The sequence below is a fragment of the Larus michahellis genome, chromosome 2 (assembly GCF_964199755.1).
Source record: "Larus michahellis chromosome 2, bLarMic1.1, whole genome shotgun sequence".
In the NCBI taxonomy this organism is placed as follows: Eukaryota; Metazoa; Chordata; class Aves; order Charadriiformes; family Laridae; genus Larus; species Larus michahellis.
Genome location: NC_133897.1, coordinates 20,074,581 through 20,101,153, shown reverse-complemented (window position 1 = coordinate 20,101,153; position 26,573 = coordinate 20,074,581). Strand labels below are relative to the sequence as shown.

The following is a 26,573-nucleotide window of genomic DNA, read 5'->3' as shown; positions in this document are numbered from 1 at the left end:
TCAAGTTAAGGCTGAGTATAGCTTTAATGTATTCAGTCATTTTAAAGAAATTTTCCCTATCTTGTCTTTTTACAGTGTATGCAAAGCAGCCAACATGCAAAAAGGTCATGTAAATATTTGCTGTCATGGTCAGATACATTAACATGGGCTGCCAGGTCTATAGGAAAAACAGCCAGAAACAACTAGTTCCAATTACTGAATTTAAACACAGATCCTGGGAAATTACAATATTCTAAGGTAACAGTAGTTTCCCTTTCCAACTTTTCTAGACTTTATCTTCTTTTCATATTTCTTCAAATTATAGCTGAAGTTTTTGGACTTTGAAAGAAAAAAACCCAAACCAACACTTCTTACCTGAAATACTTTGCATCAAAAGAGTAAAAGAAGGTAAACAATCATATCAACATATCATGGTGCTGTGAGTTTTATCTGTTTCATTTATTGCCCTTACATGATTTGTGAAAGACGGCTATATGGAAGAGTGAAATATGGGCCTTCCCAGGCTAGCACTTGTGCACTCAATTATTGTTTACTTAACACATTCTTCCCCCTATAAAAGAATGTCTTGTGTGTACCTGAAAAAAAAATGCTTCAAAGAAGCAAGATCTGATTTAGTACATACTGTTTCAACAGAAGGACATTCTGTCTGCCACTCAAAAGCTGACGAGCAGTATATTTTAGACGCTGAATTTGACTTCATTGCAACAGGCTGGATCAGCATGGATCCAGTGGGTTTATTGCAGTGATACTGGAGTAGATGTGCAATGTGCTGAATAAAACCATCAGCTATGCAAGTGTGTATCTCTCACTGCTCTATCTGTTAAAAGTTTTTTGAATGCAATCTTTATTATTTATCTGCATTGCAGAAATACTAAAGGACCCTGACTAAAAATGGGGCCTCACTATGTTGAGTACTATACATAGTGAGAAAGTACTCCTATTGCAGGACCTTGCAACGTGAATAAACAAGAATGAAAAGTGGTGAAGATAAAGGGAGAGGTAGAGTAATTAGGGTCCAAACTGTTCAACTGAATAAAGCTATGTCGAGGTGGCAGTGACTTTCTTCTTTACGCCAAATCTTGCCTGCACAGAAGGTGCAATGTCTCCGTCCTGCTCTACCACCACTTCTTATTCTGATTTGGCAGCAGCAATTTGGGCCTTCAGCATTTGGTGTCTGCTGGAAGAGGGATTTGGCAGCTGGAACAGCTTGTACAGGCCAAACTACCCTTCAGAGGAAAGGTAAGAGGCCAGACGGAGCTGTCCCATGGGTCGTGTCTGGCACAGGAGCTATCGCTTCAACAAATTTGATCTAATTTTCACATTAGGTGAAATTTGTAAGTCTATCTCTAATACAGTAAGTCACACAAACACCAGACCCTTCCATTTGCACCTGGGGCATGCAAAGAAAAAAGCGTATTGCAATTCCATGCTTTGCAAGATGTGCAAGATTTTGGCCAAGCCGAGAAGCATAGTACTAGCCTGTTGCTCAGCACAGTGTATGTAGGATTTGCCGCCAGTGCTGACAGCAAGTCCCTGAATGAGGACAGGTCTTGGATTTAGTCATTGCTCCCAGTACTCTTTATATATTTAGGTAGTGATTCTGATGCATAGTTACTATGCTGGGCCTGAGTTCAGGTTTCTGTTCTCAAAGGGAAATACTGTCATCTCTGTGGTATCATGTAAGACCGTCTCTTGGTTTTGTTCTCATTCTCTCTCTCTCTCTTTTGCATTTTTGGCTATAGAGTAACCCGATAAGAGGATAATCACTGCATCAGAGGCTGGTGGATAGCCTGCTGATTAGGGTCCTCTCTTGGGATATTAGGGGCAATGGTCTGAGCAGCTCTCAAGATGTGAGCCCTTCTGGATGAATTTTTAACTACTCAACTGTCTCATAAAAGACAAGCACTTGGTACCATTGTTTCTACCCAATTACCTTCTGTGATGAATAGACCAGCTGTGGGGATGAGGGCAGAGCAGTGGATATTGTTTATCTTGGCTTTAACAAGGCCTTTCATATGCCTCTTATAGCATCCTTGTAGCCAAGCAGGGCAGATACGGGTGGCCTTCAGTGTGAGCAGGGCTTAATGCATTAAAGTCTAACTGGCAGCTGGTTTTCAGTGGTCTTCCTCAGCAGCCTGGCTGTTGGGATGGAATGAACCATCATCCGAAATCAAGTCTGGCACTAAGTTTGGGAAAGCTTTTAATATTCTGGAGGGTCAGCCAGCCACTTGCTGGGACCCCAGTGAGCCAGAAGAGTGGGCTAGCAGGAACTTCATGAAGCTCCACAGAGGCAAATGAAATCTTTCAGCAGGGAAGAGTAGCCCTGTGCAACAACATAGGCAGGGACAGACTGGCTTGTGAGCAGCTTTGCAGAAAGGACTTAGGGTCTGACAACAAACAGGTTGAGAAAAGTGATAATTCCCCTCGTCACAGCATTTGTGAGGTTGCACATTGAGTATTATGACCAGGTTTTATTCCACTGGTACAAAAGAGATAATGACAGACTGGAGACAACTCAGCAAATGACGTCTTGATGTTCTCCTCCTTAACCACACTAAGCTCACAGGTCCAAGGTCCTGTTTAATGTAGACCTTAAGAACTTAACAAAAAGTCAAGCTGCTTGTTAGAGCTCATGGAGGTGAATTTCTGGTGTGCTGCTGTAGCCAGCTGTGCTCTTACATGCTGATGGCTCAACCCCTAAACTTGCTACTGACAGCAGTGGACTCTTTAGAAATGAAATAACTTCAGAATTATTGAAGAGAATTCCTACAGTAAATGCAGAAAATTTGGTATGTGCAGCAAAACTATGACGTCATGTATGGCCTACGTGACTCTAATGCTCCATGACTACGGAGAATTAAAATGGTGACACTCTACCCTTGAATGCATCAGTTCTACATGAGTTAGTACTAAGAATCAGGGTTTACAAAAATAGTAGTCACCACTCAAGTAATGTGTGTTTGATACAGCTGATTTATGTAGGAAGGAAATGCAATTGCGTAGGATCTCTCTCTTGTTGTGTATTCAAGCAGAAGAACACATATTCCAAGAAATTTAATTGATGTTTTCTTGTCTTTTTTGCTATTGCCCCTTCAAAAGTTGCTAACAAAAATGTGCCTATGTAAAACACTTGCTTACAGTGTCCATAAATGCTTAACAAGCCTACGTAGTCTTTGGCAGACACATCCTCTGAAGTTGTACTAACCAGTTTACTACCTCTGGCTCAGAGCTGCCTGGCCATGGCTTGCTGGCTTCTGCAGAGGTCAGAGGCTCAGCTTCTGGTGGGCAAAAGCAGTGCAGCTGTGCAAGCCTGCGTAGGCATGTCCTGTGCCGGTTCGTGTGTAGTTCTCTGATTTTATTACGTTAAATTGGTGAATGTGAACTAGAGTAAATGCAGCATGGCAGAGACTATGGGGCCTCTGAGGAATAGCTCTGGTATACATGAAATTTCTAGTTCATCTCACCGAGTTGTTCAGTTGTCATTTTTTTATACTTTGTCATTAAGTATCATAGGATTTTTGTGTTCTTCCAAGTTTACTGGCATTGTTTTATTGGTTTGGGATATGAAAAAGTCATCTTGCTGGTCAGTTGGGCTATTGTGGCAAGAGCAAGGGTATAGATGCAATTATTGTCCAAAAGTCATCCTGCTGGAACATTGTTTTCTACCTGGGGAACTGAGGTAAACCGAAATGTTGCCTCAGACTTTCTACATGATAGAAGTAAATGTCTACACTTGATGGACTCGCTGACATGGGTATATGGACAAAATAGTCTTCTGGCAATAGGCTGTTTCACAAGTTTCATCTGCAATCAGATAGGACAAATACCAGTTTTTCTTTAGGTAAAAAAAGTTGTCCGTTTTCTTTTTGGTTTTTGCTTTTTATTCTTAGCCAGCTAAATGTATTCGTTTGTAGAAAAGTGCTAGCATTTGAGTGACAGTTAAAATCTTTATTTCTCATAATACTTTGGTAGAAATTTTATGACCACTGAATTTTCCATGTGTTTTTTTATTAGGTAACAAATCTTTTGCACAATTACAGCAAGTCACTGCAAATAGCAGAAAAGGATGAAATAGCAGTAAGAAGCAGTACTAGACAAAATTAGAAAGTTCCTGTTTTTATTGACATTGTTATTAAACAACTTAATACCTTGAGCTAAACACTTCAGGCTATTCTCGATGAAAATTATATAAAATAAGTAACTTTTTATTTCATTAAAAGATCTACTTTTTGATTCTCTTAGTACTTGAAGACAGCTGAGGTTATTTATAGATATTTTCTGAATGCGGAGGACAGATTGTCAGCAGGGAGAGGCTAATGGAAGCTAGTTATGAGAGCTTCAGGCTAGAAATACCACAGGGATCATGGCAATGACCTCAGACTAGTTGAAGATGTGTGTGGTAAAATAGGAGAGTCAAGTCTTGAGGGTCTGGAAAGTAAGAACTGCATATTGAGGAATGTCTTTCACACTGCAAGAGTTGTTACTGTAATAAACTTGTGTCTGCACAACTTTTGCAGAATTTGGTGATAAGGAAACCAACTGTGTTTTCTCTGTTTATCTGATAGCTGCAGGAAAGGGGAGGGGAGAAGGTGAAGAACACTATGGGCCTGTGCCACCCTTACAGTCTTATATATTACAATTTTGTCAAATAAAAATCAAAGAAAAATTGGAAGGACCTTGGCATTTTGGGAAAAAAAAAATAATTTGTAAACTGGATTTTGAAGAAATGCTTGGCAGTTTTTATTGTGAACCCCTCTGAAGTCCTGAAGTGTCCCAACAAAAATAGCTATTAGCAAGATTTTAAAAGTTATCTGTAGTTTTTAAAACTGATGCAAGTCTCAACTAAGGATCCTATGATAAATATGCGGAAGAAACAAGGGTGCATTTTCTCACTTTTGCTTGTTGGCATTGCTGCTGACTTCAGTGTGAGGGAAAGTGTGGACAGGCACGGTGACTCAATGGACGTATGGTGGAAGATCAAGCTAAACCAGCATGAAAAGACAAAGATTGTCCATCATTTCAAAAAGATGTGGTTATCTGATGGTTAGGTAAAGAGTAAAACAAATCTAACGACAACTTTATCAACCTCTAACTCAATATTGTGTTATTTAATTTGCTTTAGAAAACATAGCTCAGCTTGATTTCTGGCAGTTCTCACTGCTTTTCCTCACCATGTACTCCATATTTCTTCCCTTAAGAGACAGCTTTCTTTGCTAGTTTATCTCATTTTCCATTCCTTATACATCCTGTACTGGATCCTAATATACTAATATACTTTTTTGATGTTATTATTAACCCAACAAGATCTGGAGGCCTCCTGTAAGTATTTTCTCCCTGTTTTAGTTATACCTACCTTTGCACCTTTGATTTAAAAACATTTCAGAGCTCCTAGTGCCTCCAGGTTTTGATTGCTGTAGATCAACCAGCTTTACTAATTATTTGAAATTTTCAAATTGGACACAGAATTTCCAGAGGATACATAGAGTGTCTGGGTCAGAAGACAGCAGCAGTGCCTCGTTTACGCCAGTGATTTCTGGTTCTGTGGGAAGGTTTCAAAGCTCTAGTACCCAAGCACCCAGCATCAGATACAGATATTATGATCAGTTAATACTTCTCTTCAGACAGGAGCCCGTGGATTAAGGTGTTGCTAAATGTCAGTAGATTTTTCTGTGCAGAAATTTGCATTTCTTGCCTACACAGAGAGTGTCCTGTAGTTTCACAGGAAAGAAACTCCTGAACTCCAATTTAGGTTTTGACTGTATTTTATTTCATAACACTGAGGAGTTATTTAACTCCCCTGCCTCAGTTTTCTCTTCTTCATTATGAGAAGAGAATTCTGAGAGTATTATGTGAGTATCAGTATTTTTCCATTTAAAATTCATTGTGTGAGAGAATTAACTGATATTTGTAAAGGTCGCAGAAGATGACTCAATCATGTTTGTTAACTTATTCTTGATTTATCAAGTACTTAACTTTTCTTGGCTGTTGTGTACTTCATGTTTTGTTCTCTTAAATAACCAGTTTGTAAGGATAATTCCTCTTCTGTATACAAAATCATTTTGGATTTGCAGCTCTTTGCTCTAAAGCTGGCCTAGACTCCCTGAGTTCAGGTGTGGTTCACCGTTGCGCCGTGTGGGCACGTCCTCAGCTGGCAAGTGGGTTTTACAGCCCAGGGGCAGTATCTGAACTGAGCATCTTGCCATGCATCTGGCGCGTCTACATGAGTTGCAGCCACAGCATGGGCAGTCCTCAGAGCTGTGCCAGCTGGACTAAAGCTGCAGGATGGCTGCTCTGGGCACCCTCTAGACCCAGCGCCAGTGGGTTCAGCTTGTGCAGGAGGCATTGCCTCCATAAATCAGGTTAGCAGCGCATCTTCTGTTGCACTGTTTTGTGTTTCATGTAGACCAGCCCTGAGAGAAATCACAAAATATTTTGCAAGTCCTTCTGTCACTGACCCTTGGTAAAGGGGGAGCAGAAAGTCTCTTATTTTTGAAAGAGCTCTGTATGCAGGGAAGGAAAGGGTGATCATGTGGTGCGTTCGCATGATCATCATCAGATCTGGGTTTTATGCTTGTAAACCTTTCCTTGAACACGTCCTTTCACCTCTTGGGTGTTTAATTTCCCCTACTATAAAACATACCTTTCTGTTGACAGGAACGTTGTGAAGCAATTTGTAAAGAGGTTTAAGTTTCTAAGGCCTGGCTTACACATAAATGTTTTCTGCTATGGCCTGTGTTTAATGCCGTGGCCTGTTGCCCATAGGGTGAAGAATGATCAGAAACTCCAGAGGTATTTCTGAAACTAAGTTATACCAGCATGACGAAGGGGAAAGCTTAACATCACAGTTTGCCTTGTAGCTGCAGGAAAGCCCAGGGCTGGTGGTATTTAGGAGCATCCACAAGTGGTAGCCACAGTGTTATCTGACTTGAACTTTCAAAACAGTTGCATGGTGTAGTTTCCTCGTTCACACTGATCTTCATACCTGTCTTCCTAGAATAGCAGGGCATTTCGCAGTCCGGTTTGTTTTGTGTTTTATAAACCTCAGCACAGACTTCATGTTTCAGGTAAATCCATTGTAACAGAAGCAAAAGTGCAAGATGGACTTCAGGGTACATGGAGACATTAACATCCATTGCGTTTAACTTTCTTTCCAGCAGCTTTGCTGGCATATGTGCTGTGCCCTAACAAAAACTGTGCCTGAGTTATATTCTATTTCTTCTTGCCTTAATTCTCCATGGGAGTAATTTTTTAGCTGAAGGTAAAACAAACCTCAGAGCTCCATCAGCTCCCATGAAGTTGGGCCTGTGGGTATTGCCAGTGTTCAGAGTTTCAGCCCAGCAATGTCTGGGAGAAAAATAACATCAATGACTTAAAATAATGGATTTTGAGTCTGCTGAAGCTGGATTTTTAGAAGTGAGCAGTAGTTTTGTCAAATGGGAAATGCCCTAAAGCATTGCTCTATCATGATACAGATCAGACAACTCAAGAGGAAAGGCAGTAGTTTTATTTAAAGGCATGTGATTTAAGGGAGAATAAGGGAAAAAAAAATTATTATGCCTTTGAAAATGTCTTTTACCCCTACAGTAAGGCTGTGGCCAAAACATTTCTCTGAGTTGTATGTTGAAGATGTGTATTTTAAGACATGATCTTTTTGAATTACATGCATATTTGCTTTGAAAAGCCAAGACCCAAAGATAACTGTAATTTTGTTTTGGATCAATATTTTGTGGGAGTATTGGAGGACAGGCAGAATCAAGACTCTTCTGAAATGATTTAGACTTGTGTATAAGGAAGATTTTTCAACTGTACCATTTCTTTTGAGTTAACAGTTTCAGTAGCTCAGCATTCAGCATATTTTTAGTGACATGAAATGCAAAACCAGCATTTTCTGCATTCTGCACTAACTTTTAAACTGGGCAGAAAAGAGTCACACACACCTGCAAAGCTGACATGCAAAGTCTGTATTTTTAGCCAAAAAATAATTTTTTGCCATTTACTCCAAGAAAAGTTAAAAATGCCAAAATATAGAAGGTTTCTTATGTTATTCCTAAGAACTGAAAGCTATCATCAGAAATGAATATGTTTATGTGCATCTTGGAACAGTGAAATAAATACAATCATTAAAAACATGTGTACTTAATTTTTTTACAAATATAGTTAGTTTCTGAATTCTAAAGAATGTTTAGCTGCATAGAATATTTAAATGAGTACTAAAAAGCCAGTTTTACCTAGAAGAACATAAAGAAATAAATGATGTCTCAAATTAAAATAAAAAGAAAGGAAAAATTGTTCAGTAACCCATTAAATATTGGCATTAAAAATAAAATTCTTAGGAAAATTCTCTTCAGTCTTTGAAAGAAAACTAGCGACTTTTCAGTCTGAAACAATTTTTCCACTTAAAGGAAAATGGAATTTTGTAGTAGGATTCATAAAGGGTCTGATTGCAATCTTAATGAAAGAAAAAGTATCAGCTCTTGATAATGGAAAATGATGTTAACGGCTCCACTTTATAAAAGCAGCCTAATATTAAGTAATGGTTAGGTAATGTTGAGTAGTCTGTTTATTATTCAGAAAAATTAACATCTCCTTCCCTAGGTGCAAGCACAATTATCTACCCACTGATTGTAGGAACATCTGCCTATGTATATGTTCATTCCTCTATAGCAATTATGGACAATATAGGGACAAAAAGTACTAAAGACTTAGTATTTAGGAAATTTAGGAAAGAGGGCTCATCCTAGATTAAAATGCCTTCTCTTCCTTTCATTAAATGCCTTTGTATTCTAGGACCTTAGATTTTCCCATTGCTTTTGCTCAATGTTCATATCTCAGGACTATAAACTGCCCTGACTTTCAAGTGAGAATCATTGAGTTACTGTCTAAGTTTTGTGATTTGTTCAGATTTGATAATGACGGATGGTAGCCACATTGAGGACCTTGTGTTCCCAACCCTCCCATTTAGATTGGCCATGGGAGAACAACATATGGTGTATCTACACTGCAGTTACTATCATGAATTCAGTTTGCATAAAGTAGAATCCTTGGATGATTTGTTTTAGCCTACCTGTGTTGGTTATTGGTAGGTGCAAAGGTATGGCAGCACAGAATCTGCTCAGGCCCCGAAGTCTGCCTGAAAATATAATAAAGACTTTAGCAGTTAGTTCAGCCTGGATGCTGTCCTACCATTATGTCACTAGCGGCATCCAAAGTGGGAGGTATAAAACTGCCCTGGTTGTATATCTACGTGGGCTGCAGTGAATTTGGTGTTGATGTTTCTGTAATCACTAATTCTTGAGCATATCTGATATTGTATTCCTTTTCCAAATGCTTTCCAATGGCTAGGTAGCTTTTGAGCCATTTACATAGCATTTAGCTGTGTCAGTGCCTCTCAGACAGCTGGTGGAAATACAGACTTCAGTGGTATTTTTTTCTTTCTTTTCTGCATTTTTCTTTTCTCTTCCAACTCATTCTGGGCTGCTAAATGTCTGTAAAATGGATGCACTGACATATCTTGGGGGCCACCCAGCTGGAAAGCGACTTGGCAGAAAGGATCTGGGGATCCTGGTGGACACCAAGTTGACCGTGATGTGCTATGTGCTCCTGCAGCAAAGAGGGTCAATGGTATCCTGGGCTGCATTAGACAAAGTATTGCCAGCAGGTTGAGGGAGGTGATGCTTCCCCTCTACTCAGCACTGGTGAGGCTACACCTGAAGTGCTGTGTCCAGTTCTGGATTCATCAGTACAAGAGAGACATGGACATACTGAATAGAGTCCAATGAAGGGCCACAAGGATGATTAACTCCATTGGAGCATCTCTCCTATAAGCAAAGGCTGAGAGAGCTGGGACTGTTCAACCTGGAGAAGAGAAGGTTCAGGAGGGCATCTAATCAATGTATAAAAGTACCTGAAGGGAGAGTGCAAAGAAGATGGAGCCAGGCTCTTTTCAGTGGTGTCCAGTGACAGGACCAGAAACGATGGGCACCACTTGAAACATGTAAGATTCCCTCTGAACATCAGGAAACACATTTTCCCTGTGAGGGTGACCAAGCACTGGCAGAGGTTGCCCGGAGAGGTTGTGGAGTCTCCTTCCTTGAAGATATTCAAAAGTTGTCTGGACACCATTCTGGGCAACTGGCTGTAGAGGTCCCTGCTTAAGTGGGGGGACTGGACCAGGGGGCCTCCAGAAGTGCTTCCAACCTCAAATATTCTGTGATTCTGTGATCTGCCATTTTAGCGTCTTTTGATACCACTGCAGAAGCTACACCTGCTCCGTCGGTTGCAGGTGGCAAGAAAGTAAAGGTGTTTCTTCCTGGCACGATGCAGTGACTGAATACGTAGGCTCAAGCGGGCTTATCAGTTCCCGTTTCCTCTGTTTCCAAAGTAGTTTGGCTGAGCATTTGCTGTGGATCCCAGGAAGTTTCATAGTTAGGCTGCAATTCTGTGGCAGCCTGTTTTTTGCTGTGCACGTCCTAATGAGCCTTCCTATATTGGAGATGCTCATGAGAAGACCTTTTGGTGGTCTTTAGGAGCCAGGCCCAGCATGGTCAGAGCTAACCAACCCCGTCAAGTCCAGTCTGATTTCTGCTGTTGAATGAGATGGCTTTTCTAAGTCCTTCAGTCCTTGGAGGGCTTTGTAGCTTGGGATGGTGTGGGACTGGGCTGTGGCAAAGCTAATGAGTCACACTCGTTGTGCGGTAACCGGCCAGTGGAGTTACAGGCACCTGCTGGTTATGCAGGAGTCAGCACAGCGCTGGCAGGGACAACACAGGCACCCTGGAAGAAGTACTTAGTATCCTGTCACTGAGTCCCTGGTCTATATTACCGGTGGTTTTTTTCCATTATCGAGCATCTCGCAGCCTCCCATTTCCTGAAAATAGTTAGCTATATCAAAATGGTGTTCTTTTTGTCTTGAGTGAATAAGAATGTCCGTATTTTGCAATTCATCATCTAAGATTCTTCACGTTTCTCCCCGAGTGCTCAGGAAGACTGTTAACACTGCAGTGAAGCTGAAAGGTTCTGAAATTGTTCTTATTTTTGTGTGAGACCTCAGTTTTGCTCCTGTTGGAGTTTCACATAGGGCTTTATACTATAGAATGCCAGCAGATTGCATTGTGAGTATAAAATTACTAGTGCTCAAATGGAAATCTGGTTTTGGGGTGTTTTGTTGGGTAAGCATGAGGCTAAAATGCAAAATTTATGTTTAAAGGAAACTGGGTGATATTAAAGGATAAAATTCTTCCTCAACTGCTTTAAAAAAAAAGTACCTCGTGATTTACCAACACCTTCCACTGCAGAGCAGTCTAGTGTGTTTGGGATTTTTCATTATCCTTCTTAAGGTAAACTTCTGATTTATCTAACTGAAGAACAGTAAAAATAGGCTTCTCGGCAAAGAGCAGTACTGGAGCAAGCGTATTTATCAAGGCATAACCATATCACTGGTCTACGCGCTATTCCAATAGCATGTTAAAAAGGAAAATGTTGTATGCACTTTATGAGTAAGGAGTGTGAATTGGTTTTTCTCTACTCATTATGGGCTTGATCTGTGTTCCCCATGGATTTTGAAGCCCAGTTCATTTCTGTGCACTTAAGAATATGTAACGTGCTATTATATTTTGCTTGTAGGTGTTTTATACCTTCAGTATGGAGATGAAACAAAGCAGCTGAGGATGCCGAATGAAATCACAAGCACAGACACAATTCGTGCCCTTTTTGTAAGTGCCTTCCCCCAGCAGCTGACGATGAAAATGCTGGAATCGCCCAGTGTGGCCATTTACATCAAGGATGAGAGCAGAAACATATACTATGAATTGTGTGATGTGAGGTAAGTAAACATGGAATTACAGCTGTTGGGTTTGTTGGGGTTTTTTTGTAGTTCACTTACAGAATAAAAAGGAGTGGAGTTGATAAGTATCTGACAGATGGTGGCCTGACACATAAAGACACATTTGGTGGTATCTGAGTAATATGGGAGGTTTGGTCTGACACTGCCTTCAGCTGTAGGTGCAACATCTGTTGCACAAGCCATTGATAAATACCCTACCTTGTTCAAATATTTATATAATATATGCAGGTTCGCATATTTAATATTTTATTGCATTTTAACTGAGACATAAACATTTAAAATACAGAACACAAACCAAACATTTACAGAAAAACTCTTTTTTTCTTTGCTGGCAGGGCAAAGCCCGATCCTTGTGAGCCTGAAGTTACAAATATGAATGTCACCAATGTCCTCACAAGAGTGCCAATTACTCATCATCTAATACTGCTAAAGATCTGTGGCACTGGTGACGGCTGCTGCAGCAACCCCACCACCTGCCTATTTTATGTCAGGATGCAACAACTGATGCAGTCACTTCCCTTCACTAATTCAGAGCTTGGTCAATAAATGATCTGACTAACATCTGGGTGCATCGTTCTATCCTTTATTTTGTGGGAGTGCAGCTGCTTAATTAACTGTGTTTTTTCTGTCATGATGTCTGTGCCCTTCAAGCAGAAGGACCAGGTTTCCAGGGTCCCTAGAAAGTCACAAATCACGTAGCAACAAAGCTCTCGGGCACACCTCAGACATGTTACACTCTGTAAAACTATGCAAGGAAATATAGTGGGCCTTTGTGCCATCCTTTTCACAAGAAGTTATGTGATAAAAAGAATAGACAAAGGAGCATAAGAAGATGAAGGAGAAGGCAGAAGAGGTGTTTTCTCTCTCTGCCAGTCTACCATTATGCAGGAAAATGATGTGAAAGTAAGAGAAGTGTACTGTCCGCTGCTGCTTTGTTTCTTCTGGAGATCCTGTGGCTCAGGTGCTTCTCCGTGTCATGTTGTAGTTAAAAGAACAAGTTGGAGTTTTTCTAGCCTTGCCACTTCCAATTCTCCCATTCCTCTTCTTAGTCTTTGAACAGCACCGCATTCCCATTTTCTCTCCTGTCTTGTTCTCCTCAGGCTGTCTATCCAGTCTCTTGTCATTAGCCAGCCTCTTGTATTTCAGTTTCTGTTTTTTCATCTTCCTTGCTTTGCAGACTCCCACACCCCTGTTTGGCCACTGTAATGCCTATGTTAAGACCCATCTGATTTTTTGCATCATCATTCATCATGTGCTCAAGTTTCTTATTCATCAAACAGTCTATTTGCAAGATTGAATCAACTGATTAAATCAAGATAGGGGTTACTATGTCTCTGTTGCGAAGTGCATTATTGCCAACCATCATCTGACCCATCAGCTCCTTCTCTCTCACTTTATCCCTCCATCTTCTCTTGAGTTTCAGACTAACAGTTTATGACTTCATCTCGTCCCTGCCCCGAGAACGTGGTTGTTGATTATCTTAATACCACTCCACCTTTTTTTTCCCTTGCTCCCATTGCAGGCGTCACTCTGCCAACCTCAGGCCTGGCTCAATCCCAACATCTGCTTCCTCTGTTCCTATGCCTGTATTGTAGAGCATTTCTAGAGGAAATCCCGCAACCCAGCTGACTTCCTCCATAACAAAACTCCCTCCTTCAGTACAGCCACCTTCTCACTAAGAAAACCTCAGCAACTCCAGCGTAATGGAGTCCAAAGCATGCACTACCAGCTGCATTTTCACTTGTTTTTGAATGATTTCCACAACAATTTCTCCATTTCTGTTCCTTACTCTTCACAAGATCTTGCCAGTGTCTCTCCTTAGAGAAGAGATGAAGTATCATTTTTCTCTCCTTTACTTGCCTTGTCTTCCTTCAATTCTCTTCTTTCTTCCTTGTCTTAAACACAGGTGTTTCAGTCAACTCTTTAAGCTCTCCACTTCCCTTAGAGGCTGTCTCATGTTCCTCTGTGCCTTGCATCCCTTGCTTTGTCTTTTATTAACTTATTACTCTATTAAAGTGACTGCTCCTACATTGCTAACATGTTTCTGTGCCTCCCAGCAAAACTGCCCCTGAACACAATGTACATTTCCACTTCCCACCTCATCACCTTTCTTTTTTGCACTGAGCAGTCACTATAACTGTTGACTGGAGTTTTTCTCTTCTAATTCTGTCCTAGACCCATTTCCAACCTGTCTGGGGTTTTGTTCTTCTAATTCCAACTTGTCTTTTTTTCCCAGCTGTTCCATTGCAATTGTCGAAGTCAACAAATGGCCAGCTTTTGTGAACATCCTTTTTCTCTGAGATATCTCATGTACTTTTAACGTTTTCTTCTTGAAACTTTGATCTGCCGTTGTTTCAAAGACTGTTCTTTCCTGATTTCTTCCTGTATCACTCCTCTACTTTCAGGTATCATTTGAGAGGTCCTCTTCTCAAACATTGATTTCCTGTTGTGTTTTTCAGGGCTTTGTCCTCTTTCATTTTCCTTGTCTGTATCTGTCTCTATCATCTTATCTTATCCCTATGGATTAGTTGAATTATCATACCTACATGGATGACTCTCCCATTTATTTTTCTGTCTGTCCTTTAGGATGGGATTCATCTGACCAAATGGGGATTTTTACATCCAAATTTCAAGCTGGCTGTGATTAATCCTGTAAAATTGTCTGAGAAATTATACATGCCAGAGAACCTAGCTGTTGGTGTCTTCCCTGTGAATGTCTGTAGTTGGATGACATGAATCCTACCTCCTCCATCCAAACTAAAATCTTGATCTTCTGTTTTAATATAGCCTCATGGACCATTAGTTTCAGCATAGCTTATGTTCTCCTTCATTAGGCCATAACACTCCTTCCCCTTTTCTTTCTTTCTTTTTTTTTTTAAAAAAAATCACTGGGGACAAAGCACTATCTTTCTACTTAAGCCCATAACCTGGTCCTTTTCTTAAAGTGATTCAGGGCTCTGCAGCCAGTGTAGATTTCAGATTTTTTTCCGCTCAACATCCCTATGATGCAGCTTTTCCTTTCTCACCACGTAGTGAGAAAACACTCCGCTAATTCATCAGTTTTTTAATAGCTGCTGCTGTAATGGTCTTTTCTTGGCAGTTGACACAGGTAATCTTGTTCACTCTTACTCATTCAAATGAAGCAACAAAGATCATTCTCCTCGTTTGACAAGCAGACTGCTTCACATGCGTTTTTTTCATTTGTCCTCTGGCTGTATCTTTTCCATCTCATTAAATATAAACTACTTGTCTTCATTATGAGGGCTCCTCCAAGCCCACTTCAATAACACTTTTCATTTCTTGTTCAGTACCAAGTGCCATCTGCTTCCACTTGGTGAATTATGCTAACTTTCATACTACATGTCTTTAATTTTCAAACAAGTGCCTTCATGCTGTCTCTCAGGCAGCCCTCTAATGTGCTTGGAAGGTGTCCTCTGCAGACATGCACACAGCCACTACGCTGGTCTCCTTCCAGTGCCACCTTCCAGCTCTCTCTGTTGCGCTGCCTACTCTGAGCATGCCCGTGGTCCCAGGTTCTGTTTATTGCTTCTCTGGCTGGAGGGACTGTGGTCTTCTCGTTTCTTTTTTTTCCCTTATCTTTCTGCAGCTATCCTGTTCTCTTGTGTCTTCTGTTCACCTTGTAAGCTGGTGAAGAGGTTGTATTCCTGGGGTGTTTATACAGCACACACAGATCAATGAGGCCTTTGAACATGCCAAGCGCATCTGGGAGCTACAGTAATGCAAATAATAATAATAATAAAAGTACAGTAATATATACCTGTTATCAGTAATGTTTATCTTAGAATAACAGCATGAGGTGAAATAGAATTCACTTCAGAGATCAAATGCCTAGTATTTTGGTGCTTTGCCTGCAGCAATGTTTTACTTTAAAAGTGTCATGTTTCTACAAGAAATATTTACGGAGAATGCTTTTAAAACAAACTCCAGTTAGCTGAGGTACCATCTCATAGCCATCAGATGGAAAAGACAGCAGATAAAATTTATTTAAATGAATAATATACCGTTTCTTGAACTGAAGATGAGAGAGCTTGCTTTGTATCGAAAAGAACGTATTTCCAAGTCTGAGGCAGAAAATGGTAACTGAGACTCCCAGTGCAAGTCTCAAAGCGAAAGGGTCACGTTTGCAAGATGGAAAACAGTTTACGTTACCATAAATAATTGAAGAACTTGAACTTGCCGCAAGGTAGCTATTTTCCTATGCAGTCTACAAGTAAACACTCATAAATACTAAACTTCTCATCAGCCCTGCAGTTCTTAAACAGAAGGCACTGATCTGTCTCTTAAGCTGTGGGGTTTCTTTAATAACTACTTGACATCTACAACAGCAGCACAAGTTCTGACTAGCTACCCATTCAAAGCAATCACTGATTGTAATATGACATTGTAAGAAAGAAATTGGACCTGCCCAAGAATCCTTTCCTTCATTTTTAAATGATAATCCCAGTGATTAAGATCAGTTCACTAGACTTGTAGCTGCACCTGGAGGAAAGGAATTCAGTCACATGCGTAAGTAAATTCTCTAGAGATCACTACTGGGAAATGAAAGGAATCACACCTTTGAAAGGATGTAAGTGAGCGTAGATTGGAGGCTTTGCTACTGCTTAAATGTGGACAAGAAATCAGCAGAACTCAGTGCAAGTGTTTATTAATTATTGGAAGGTAGGTTTTGAAACAAACTAGAAAACTACTGTCATCTAACTCTTTCCTAAATGTAGTAGTTGAAAAATGAACTAATCAATGATGAACTGTTGGGTCCTAATTAAACAAAAATATTCTCTTGGGGCTTTCCATTTAAACCATTTCTGTGGTAGCTTTCATCAAAAGTTTTGCTTGTTTATTTGTTTTTTCTTAATTCCTATGTTTTCCCTTAAAAACCTGTCTTTATTATAGATAAAGTTTAGCAGAAGAATTTGTCTGCTACTGAATTTTTAGCTTTTGTGGATATTTTTTTCAGGTTTTTGAGCAAGCTGGTAATTAGAATTGCCTCAAGAATAATTGCAGTTAGAAAGACTGCTTTTCTTTTGATATTCTTGCTTCTTAGAATAGCAAAAATTCACGTGGGCTCAGTACACAATAAAACATGTAAATATTAACTAAATCCTTTTGAGTGCCGTGTAAATGTTGAAGCTCTGTTGTCTTCAAAGTGTTTTCACTCTATGGCAGGATCTTGAAAGAAACTAACACTATCTAATTTTTATGGGTGTGGAGTTGTAGCGAAAGAATGATACTTCCCATGGGAAAGAGAATCAAAGTAGGCTTTTGTTTGTTTGTGTGTGTCTAAGTTATGGCATTTAGGTTTTTCTTATAGGTCAGCTGCAGACCTACCGTGTTTGTCTGTTACCTGAAACTTTCGGGCAACAAAGTAAATAAAACTACTTTCATCTGTTATCATTGATGATTCTTTTGATTGCAGGAATATTCAAGACCGATCTTTCCTTAAAGTTTACAACAAAGATCCTGCACATGCGTTTAATCACACTTCCAGAGCTGTAAATGGAGACATAAGGGTAAGTACTAGTGCTGCATTTATACTCCTCTTTCCTCCAGCTTTTACGTTAAATGTTTAAATTCTTAACTGTAATTAATTGTTGATAACACAACAATTCATAAAATCAAGGGTATATGTATGACACGTATACAGAAGAATGAATTGATAATGCTTACCGTAATGTTTCTTAACTTCTTTGCTTTTTCCAATTACTTGCCCTGAGCATTAACTGTTGGGTTTTTTGTTCTTGTTTACTAGCATTAAAGCATGTGAATCAAAACATAGCCTTTAATTACTTATTTTGGGACACAGGCAGCGCTCAAAGTTTATACGACGACTTTTTTTCGTGTTTCCAAACCCTTTACAGAGGAGTATGGCATGGTGTTAGTTCACTCCAGCAAGGCTTCAGCATGGACTGGTTTGCAGTGGCTGAGCAGATGTACCTAGCTTGAAGTCTACTGAAACACTTTGTAAATGACCCTTTCAAATAGGAAATTCTGATAAATACCTATTGTGGTGTAAATGGTTTTGTCTTTTGCTAAAATTTTCTATCTGTACTAAACAAGGATATACTAAACTAGTATATTTGCACTTTCAAGTGAACATTTTTTATTGGAAAACTACAGAGAAGGCATTTGAAACATATTTGATTTCTCTCTGTCACTGTCTCTATCTTTTACTGGACTGTTATCTCCGAGAGGGCTGGAGATGCAGTTGTGCTGTTACACAACCTCATCTCCTCCCCACCCACCCGAGGTCTGTCCCCAGGAAACGGTGCAACCAAATGAGCTCGATGGGGCCAGGAGGAAATGCCACTAGTGTCCTACCTGCTTTGTGGCTTTTGTGCGTGCTCCAAAGCAGATTCAACTGCACGGAAAATTGCCTGTGAAGTGATTTGCCTAATTGTACATTTGCTTCTTGGTTTCATTATCAATTCTGAGCATGTCTCACTGCTTTATTATTAATATTTCATGTAAGCACTTCTGCTGTTTCAACAGTTTAGGGCCTCATTATTTTAGAAAGATTGCAATAGTTTATTTACAGGCACTATTCTCAACCACCTCTCATTTATGTACTTCAATTATAAAATGGTCCTTTTGATAGGTCAGAAATCTAATTACTTGATTATTCACACTGCTGCACACGACATGAGAGAGCAAATAGCCATACTTCAAAGGGCTGATATGATAGTCTTCAGTGTCTTCTTTAAGGTCCTGAAATTCTTCAATTCTAGTTATATTCCTGTAGCATTAACTGGATGTATCCAGTACATCTCGTTCACGTTCGAAGGCAGGGCATACTGTCATTGTGCATTATGACATTAACTCATGTAACAATTTCACTGTGAGTTTATAAAGTTATCCTATACTGGTTTTGTTCCATGTGCAGTAGATGCTGAATGTATCTACTATGGCTTTATTTGTGTGCTCTAGACCTGTTTCCAGAGATGGTTAACTACTGTGTTAGCTACATGTATTCAAAAGTAAAGATTACTTCTTTGGCCCTCTTCCAGGCATTTACTGCCTAACAGAGTTGTTTTGAAGACAGGTGCTGCTTCTGAGCAAAAACTGTAATAATTTGTATTGCTGATTATAAAATACTGTGTTGTACAATAGCTATGCCCACCTGACATGTCCTTATTATGGCTGAGTTATCTCTCTTTGGCCATCACTCAGTAATCATGGTGACACAGTGACGATCTTTCCAGAAGTGGTGGTTTCATGGTAGAATATTGTATTCTGCTCTGCTGAAATGCCAAAGATGCCATTTCAAAATTCTCTGCATCCAAAAAAACCCAGCTATTTTCTCATTTGGCTTTTCTTTTGCATTGGCAAATTTCTTCTCTTTCTGGTCTGAGAGGGGAAGACAGAGCCAGGATGTTCACAGGGGCTTTGTGGAGAAACATGCAAAAAGTCTTCCCTTTGATCTGTGTGAACTTCTGCACTTCAAAGTTATGAGCATGGAAACAAGCAATTTCTTGGGCTCCGGAAATAATGAAACCTGTTTGTCTAAGGATGTGTGTCTTCTGGTTGGGTTCTTCCCTGTGCAGCAACACTCAGATCCTAACTGAGGCTTTTCCCAAAGCAGTGGGCTGTAATAACGCTCTCTCCGATGCTTATCCTTCAGAGTCTAAAAAGTTGGAGCACACACTGCAGCTTTTCCTCTGTTCGACAGAAGTACTGTAGGATCATCTTGCAAATCTCTAATTTGGCAAAGTTTGTAGGGACGTAGTAGTCTAATGGTTTCTACCCTTTGGCTAAATCTGGTTGAAATTTGCCTGCAGATTCACGGGTTATTAGGTACGGGGAGACAACCACCAATAAGCAGATCTATCCCTGTTTCTTTAGCAAACCAGATTAAAGGGGATGGAAATGTGGGGGGACTAAGTGAGAAACATGTACATTTTATGTACTGGTATTACATGGTGTCCAAAACATTGTGGAAATAACTTTGCTTCTCATCCCTCCTTTTATGTTTGTACATCTTCGCATTGGATAAATTGATGTTCTTCAATTTCATGTGATATATGAGTGCTAAATTCACTGTGGTCGGAAGTAGGGAGTAATTCTTGTAAACATTTGTGCTCTGCGTCATGGTAAACTGTTTCAAAAAACCTACAGAAAAGCAGCTTATTGTCAGACTGATTGAAAGAACAGTATTTAAAATATCATGAATTAGTCATTGTAAGTACTTTTTTCCATGGTGATACTGTGAATGTGGTTGTATCTCCTGCCATATGTGAGTTAAAGCTTTGTTTCTTTGAGGTTTGGGAAAGTTTTGCCTTTACAGATTTTTCTACTGTTTGCCTTCTTGTCCCTTTGGAACCTTTATCCCTGGGTTTGATGATGTTCAGGCTTCTATTCATGTGATTTATAATCATTTCCATGTAACAGACCGAAAATAATCTCAGAAAATAATGTTAGCTGCCAGCTTGGACACCTGTTTTAACTACCAAACAGATGTGAGACCTGTATAAGAATTGGCAGTAACACTTGAAGTATTAAGTATTATCCATATGGACAAGAAGACTCAGAATGTGCGAGAGGAATACGGGATCTGTGATTTTCAGATCTCCTATCAAAACCACTCAGCTTTCATGTCCATTAATTCTAATTTTCCTGGTCTTCTTTCTGTTTCATGCGTTTTTCTGAGTGGGTTGGGTTTGAGAAAAGTGATTTTGCTCAGGGTCTAAGCAAGCTCTAAAGGGCAGTTTCTCTTGAAATCCTTCAGAGTGCCTTACTTTCTGATACTGTGCCGTGGCCGTTTACATCTTGAAGAGCATGGTTTGTTTGACATGTTGAATGCTGTTCAAGCAAGAGGTAACCACATAGTGCCATCTCAGTGAATATTTGTCTTTGTGCTCTTCCTTTTTTTATTATTCCTTTCCCCAAATGTACGCTGAAAATCTGTATCAGCTGTTTTCTTTGGAAAAATGTATCTTCACATTTCTGCATTTCATTCATTTATTCGTTCGCCTGAGCTTGTAACTTTTATCGGCACTTTCTAGCTCTCTGCGCACTTTCTTTTGATGAAATACTATCTCATGTCCAAATGTTTAGATGATCTTTTTATTCTCTCTGGCATTGTTTTGAATTCCAGTGCAAATGCATGTACACAGCCATGCTGGTCTGTGCCATTAGAATTAACATTTGTGATTTGCATAGATTCAAAGAGGAAAAGACTTTCTCAGACTTAACTTGGTGAAGGGTCCAGGCTGCCTCCCTTCTCATGTTCAGCGTTGGCGTATAGATTCAACATCAGTAGATGACACTAAAGAACTGACAGCAGATTTTTGTATGCTGCTGAATGAATTGAATTTCTTTGGAAGTGTCACAGCTGCGTTTATCCTGGGTTGTTGCTGTGAGCCCCTGGTGACTCCAAGTGGAAGTGATTCCCCCACCGAATGTGCACAGCGTATTTTCTGTCCTCATTCCCTACATCCTCCTTTTATGGAGTGTCTAAAAGGGGAAGAATCCTAAATTATAATCTCCCCCTTCTGTCATTGCAACTTGTCTGCATTTCTGGTGGCACAGTTGGATACTAATAATGTTGGTTTATGCAGTGGTTTGTCTTGGGCTTCCTCTGCCTGCCAATTTTGAGAATCAAGAGGGAATTTTTACTTCATAACAAACCGGTGGCTATTTTGCTTGGCAATCTTTCTCATCCCAACCACCTGCCCTAAAGTCTGTGGGTTATATTTTGTTTGAGAATCTCCTAGACCCACCATGTTTTTGCTTAATTCCCTGACTTGCATAAGGCCTTAGCAGGTCAGCGCTTTATCCCAGACCTCTGCTGGGTGGGTGAGGCCAGAATATCCCAGGAATGCTTGTTGTGGCTGCTGTTGTATTGACGAACACTTTAAGGTGTTTTGGATTTTTTTCAGAGGCAGTTTCTCCAAGAAAGAACAATTAGAGCAAGTTGGGTCAGAGCTGAGTTGGGGGAGCAGGGGGTACCTGAAAACTCCATGTTTTTCTGGGAGTTAGAATGGCAAAAAGGTGATGATGTTCCTGGCAGCGATGGGGGTTTGGGCTGCCAAGGTGAGAGGGAATGAGTTAAAATGAGTTGTACAGTAAAATGAGACAGACATTTGATAAGTTGGGTAAACTGTTGTGCTAAGTAGCTTTTATTAATGAAATTGTGCAACGGCAACTTTTCATTTTTCCCCTGAAATTGCCTGGCGAGCAGTTTGCTAACATTTTAACTCTCTAGAGTCAGAAGCAATATGTGAACTTAAAAAAACCCTACAAGTGCTAAATACCCTCAAACAACTCCCTGAGAATTTAAAGCATCCAAGGAGCCTGAAATTCAGTGCTGGTTTGCAGGAAAGAGGGAGATAATAAAACCAGGATCATCCTTCTGTGTTCTTACGGTACCTGTAAACATATATCCAGCTTCTTTGAGATGTTTAACTTCTTTTCATCGGATTGTTTGTGATCTTAACATCAATAAGCATAAAAGCTGCAAATGCTGACAAAATGATATTTGTTCATTGCACACCACGGCTGAAAGAAAATAACAGCTCCTTGAACCATGTAAAAGTATTTAGAACAAAAGTATTTATTGGAAAAGAATTCAAGCAGTAAATTGGATGAATGCATTTTAGTGCTAGGATGCCTATAGGACAGCATTTCTGTAAGTGGCCATGTGTTTGCCTTACTGATCCTATTACTATAAAACTTTGTTTTCTTTGGGGAAGAAAAAGAAAAAAAGAAAAAACAAATGCTAATACCTCTATTATCTGATAGAGACCTTCCAAATGATACAAATCTCATCTTTCCTGCTGTTTTGCTGCCTGCTTTTTCTAATGCTCTTTTTGCCATTGGGAGGTTATGACAACATGAGCCATATTGTATTTATAAACATCACGTGTTTCCTTGATATGACTTGCGGTGTCTGCCAAACAGAACACATGGAAGAAACATTTCTCATTAGCTCAGCATTGGTTTTGGTTATAGTGATTTCCGGGACAGGAAAAATGCCTTCCTTACTCAGATTTAACTTTCATACAGTAGAAAGAAAGCCTCTGAGTGTCCATGAAATCGCTTGAACAGAGACGCTGCAGCTCTTTTAGCCCACATACTTTGTCTGAGGAAAAGAGAAAAAGCGCTTTATTTTAAAGAGAAGATGTAATGGCATGTATTGCTGAAACTATTCCTGAATTAAAATACCTGCCAAAGTCGTCTAGAAGCAGAACTCACCAAGAGATGTAAGGTAAGATGATGCTTATAAATAATGAAAATATCTAATTCCTTTTTTTCTTTTTTTCAAACAAAGAGATATTTTCAGATTAACTGTAAATTTAAATCAGAACAGTGAAATCTGTTTCTTCTTCCTTGATCCATATGAGAAAATACATGTTTAATCGCTCTCTAAATCAACGAACTCTCAGATTTTATGTCTAGTTTCAAACCTACATATTAAACATAAACAGTTATTTTCCAACTTGCCATTACAAATCTTGCTGAGATTTGAACAAAATATATAAAGAAGTCTCTGATGTCCTGGATTATTTTTTTTACTCATATGGGTTTTACTACTTTTGCTTTAAATGGGTTGTCAGTAGTTGCCAATTCTTTATGCAACTAGAGAGCTGCAGACACTGGGAAGTAGCTGCATCAAATCAGACTGTGATGAAAGACTGTAGATGGACCTGTTCTGTTTCATTCATATGTCCTTTGATACACAATACCTACTGCTGTATAAAGCCTAAGTTAGTGGGAAAGTAAATAGAATTTTAACGAAAAAATCATTTTTTAATTTTAGCTACACATACAACGATATATAAATCTCAAATGTTATCTGGCAAAAAGTGGGTCTGTTTAAAGATACAGATCCTGCAGTTGGATGGGTCCTGCATTGGGGCTTTTTTAATGTGAGGGCTTTGTGCTTTGGTGTATTATATGTATTTCACAAGCACCATGAGTAAGGAATATAAGTGTGTAGATGCTATTACTATACCAACAATTTAAACGATATCTTTTTTAAAAATTTTCAAATAACGAGGATGGATTTAAAGTTTATATCAAGCTGGCCGTTGAAAGGAAGTGTCATGTTCTTGATATTAAACTGTTCAAGGAACATGAGCTTGCCGCACCCACGCAGTAAACTTCCAGTTAGTCTAAGAGGAGTGTCATATGGTAGATATCACAAACCAGTTACCTGGAAACTCCCAGGGAGTTTCGTCTGTGGAACCAGATCAACTTGCAACCACAACGCAGTTGTTCTAGTGGAATTTTTAGGGGGAAGAGTTCTTTATTTCCCACTAACAGGCCTGTATTCAAGCTAGCCTGCCTTTCATGTTGAGGTTTGCTTAGAGCTTGCCCTAGAGCTATGAATTCACTTAATGACAACATATGATATGTCTTGTATGAAGGTCTCCTCAGCCCTGCATTACAATTACAATCTTATCTCTCACACAAGTCGGAGGTTCTCAGGCAAAGCTTTTGTGCCTTCAGTGGGAGCTTGCCCTGAATAAAAACAGAAGAATTGGATTTGAGTCCATTTTTATTGTCTACTAGTTTCTGGTTTTATTCTTACTCCACCTCTTTTTACATAATGTTTCCTTGTTTCAATTCTTGAGACTTTTTTTTTTTCCACTGCCCTTGCTGATAGTAGAACAATTTGCACTAATTTGGCTGTTTACTTGAAATTCATAAGTATCTAACAGAGTCAGATGTTGCCAGAGCTCCCCAAACACATTGACAGGTGATAAAAATGCTCATGGCTGTGACCTCCATTATTAGAAGGGGATGTCCTCCTCTACCTCTTTTGTCAACCACGTAGCTTATCTGAATTGCTGGAGTCCTGTAAGCCAAAGTCCAACCAAGCTTTATGACTTCCAGTTAGCTTTCCGAATGAGCTGTTTCTCAAACAGGGGTTAAAAATCACTTTGTGGAGGTGGATGTTTTGGTACCATGGTTCCTAGAACTCAAGTAAAGTTAGAAGCAGTGTTTTTTCTTCTTCAAACCTGCCATTTGCTTGTCATTCAGGACCTTAGTTTTCCCAAGAAGTATCTCACAAATCCAAAATGTTGATGATGACCCAAATTCTCTGCTTTCCACGGAGTCTTCACTTCAGTATATTATTAACCTGCGTCTAGATAAGCCTAATGAATATGAAAGAGAATTAACTCTGTCCCTATCTTCCTTTTAACAAAGAGGGGTTAACCAGTACCTGGTGTCTAGTAGAACACAACTACGTATCTGAGGACCTTGATTCTTCTCCATGTTGGATTGTACTTTTTCTAATAAGGGCTCTGGAAGGCTAGTCAGAACCTCTAAAAATATAAGCAGTAAAAATATCTTTTCTTGGATACATGTTAAGATCTGGGGTTAAAAAAAGCCTCAACTGGCAAAAGCAAGACAGTTGCAAATATCAGCAGGACTCCATGAGAAATGATGTGATGCTGAAATTATTTTTTGTGTGAATATATGCCTTTCTTACATCATTGCAAATTAGAACTTCATGTGACTAAGCGAAAAGACCGAAAGGGTGTGTTGGGTAAAGGATAGTCCCTCAGTCACTTAATATTTACTATAGATAGCTTGACCTTAGGATAAACTAGGTTGTTTACTTCAGCCATGCTGACCAATTTGTATACTTTTTTGGATAGAAGGAAGTAAAATGAAAAGAAAATATAGGGCTCAAACAGTATAGGAAGAAGTTTGTGATCTAAGACAACTCTTAATTGAGGCACTGATAGCACCACTAACATTGCAAAAGATGTGCTTACAACTGCAGATACTGCTGGGCCTTATAGCTATGAAATGCAGTGCAGTCTGGGCACTTACACGCAAAATCCCGTTGTATATACGGCTTCCGTGACCATTTCTCCTGCCAATAGTGCTGACTCCAAAACTCAGCACAGCAACTTATTTCTTCTGATTTGCTGCGTCCTTATATTGGAAGAAACAGCTGGCTACAGGTGTAAACATGCTGCTTAGGTCTTTTAACTATCATCTCTGTTTTAAAACACTTTTGTATTATTTACGTCCTAACCTATTCTATATATCTGTAATAGAAATTGTATTTTGACTGAGTTGTTTGGTAATGCCAGATGAGACCAAGGATTGTGCTTTCCTTTATGTTCATTTAACCATATCAACTTGTTCAGTTTTATTTGGCTTCAGTGCAGTGAGAAGAGATACGAATGTGGAACAAAAATAACAGCTGAGTCGTTAGTACAGCGAGTTAGAAAGCCATGCATTTATTTTGATTTATGAGTGCAGTTACTAACAGTATTTCTTTTTTTAAAGAGCAGAAATATGATATACAGCATATTTAAACCAAATAAAAATGCTGATCTGTACCAGAACTGTACATGTTTGAAACTATTCCTTTTTTGGAAAGAAAAGGGATGACCCCATCAGTTCAGTGGTGCCCTAAGGAAGTGCTGAAATTGAGACTGGTCTGAAGGGTTTGGCTCCCTGCATTGGTGGTGGCTGTCTATGTTAGGTACATGATGTGCTTGATCTCTTCAAGGAGAATGGGGAGGAGGGGAGAAAAATGCTTGCTACGCCTTCATGAATTACATGACTCCTCTTTGTTCTCAGAAAACTCTACCTAAAAAGAAGCTGTGGGAAAGCAAAAGAAACAAACATCTCATTTGAAAGCAAAAGAAACAGTTAGTTTGAATGCAGCGCTAGTTATGAGGGGTGTCATAATGTTAACTTTAAAAAAAAATCAGTAACAGCTTTTATATGTTCAGTCCAAACAGTCTAA

The 26,573-nt window shown here is 39.5% G+C and overlaps 1 protein-coding gene across 15 annotated transcripts in view; it reads left to right on the top strand.

Annotated features, from left to right (window-relative positions):
* The window catches only part of KIAA1217 (KIAA1217 ortholog), a 371,695-nt gene that overhangs the window by 277,322 nt on the left and 67,800 nt on the right, over positions 1-26,573 (top strand). For 12 of the 15 annotated variants that reach the window (XM_074574454.1, XM_074574455.1, XM_074574469.1 and 9 more), the window contains 2 exons: positions 11,623-11,821; positions 17,277-17,370. In XM_074574454.1, the coding sequence (XP_074430555.1) occupies positions 11,623-11,821; positions 17,277-17,370 (293 nt within the window). Of the gene's footprint in view, positions 1-11,622; positions 11,822-17,276; positions 17,371-22,738; positions 23,064-26,573 lie in introns of those variants that run through there. The other 3 variants (XM_074574468.1, XM_074574465.1, XM_074574462.1) reach the window with 2 other exon arrangements.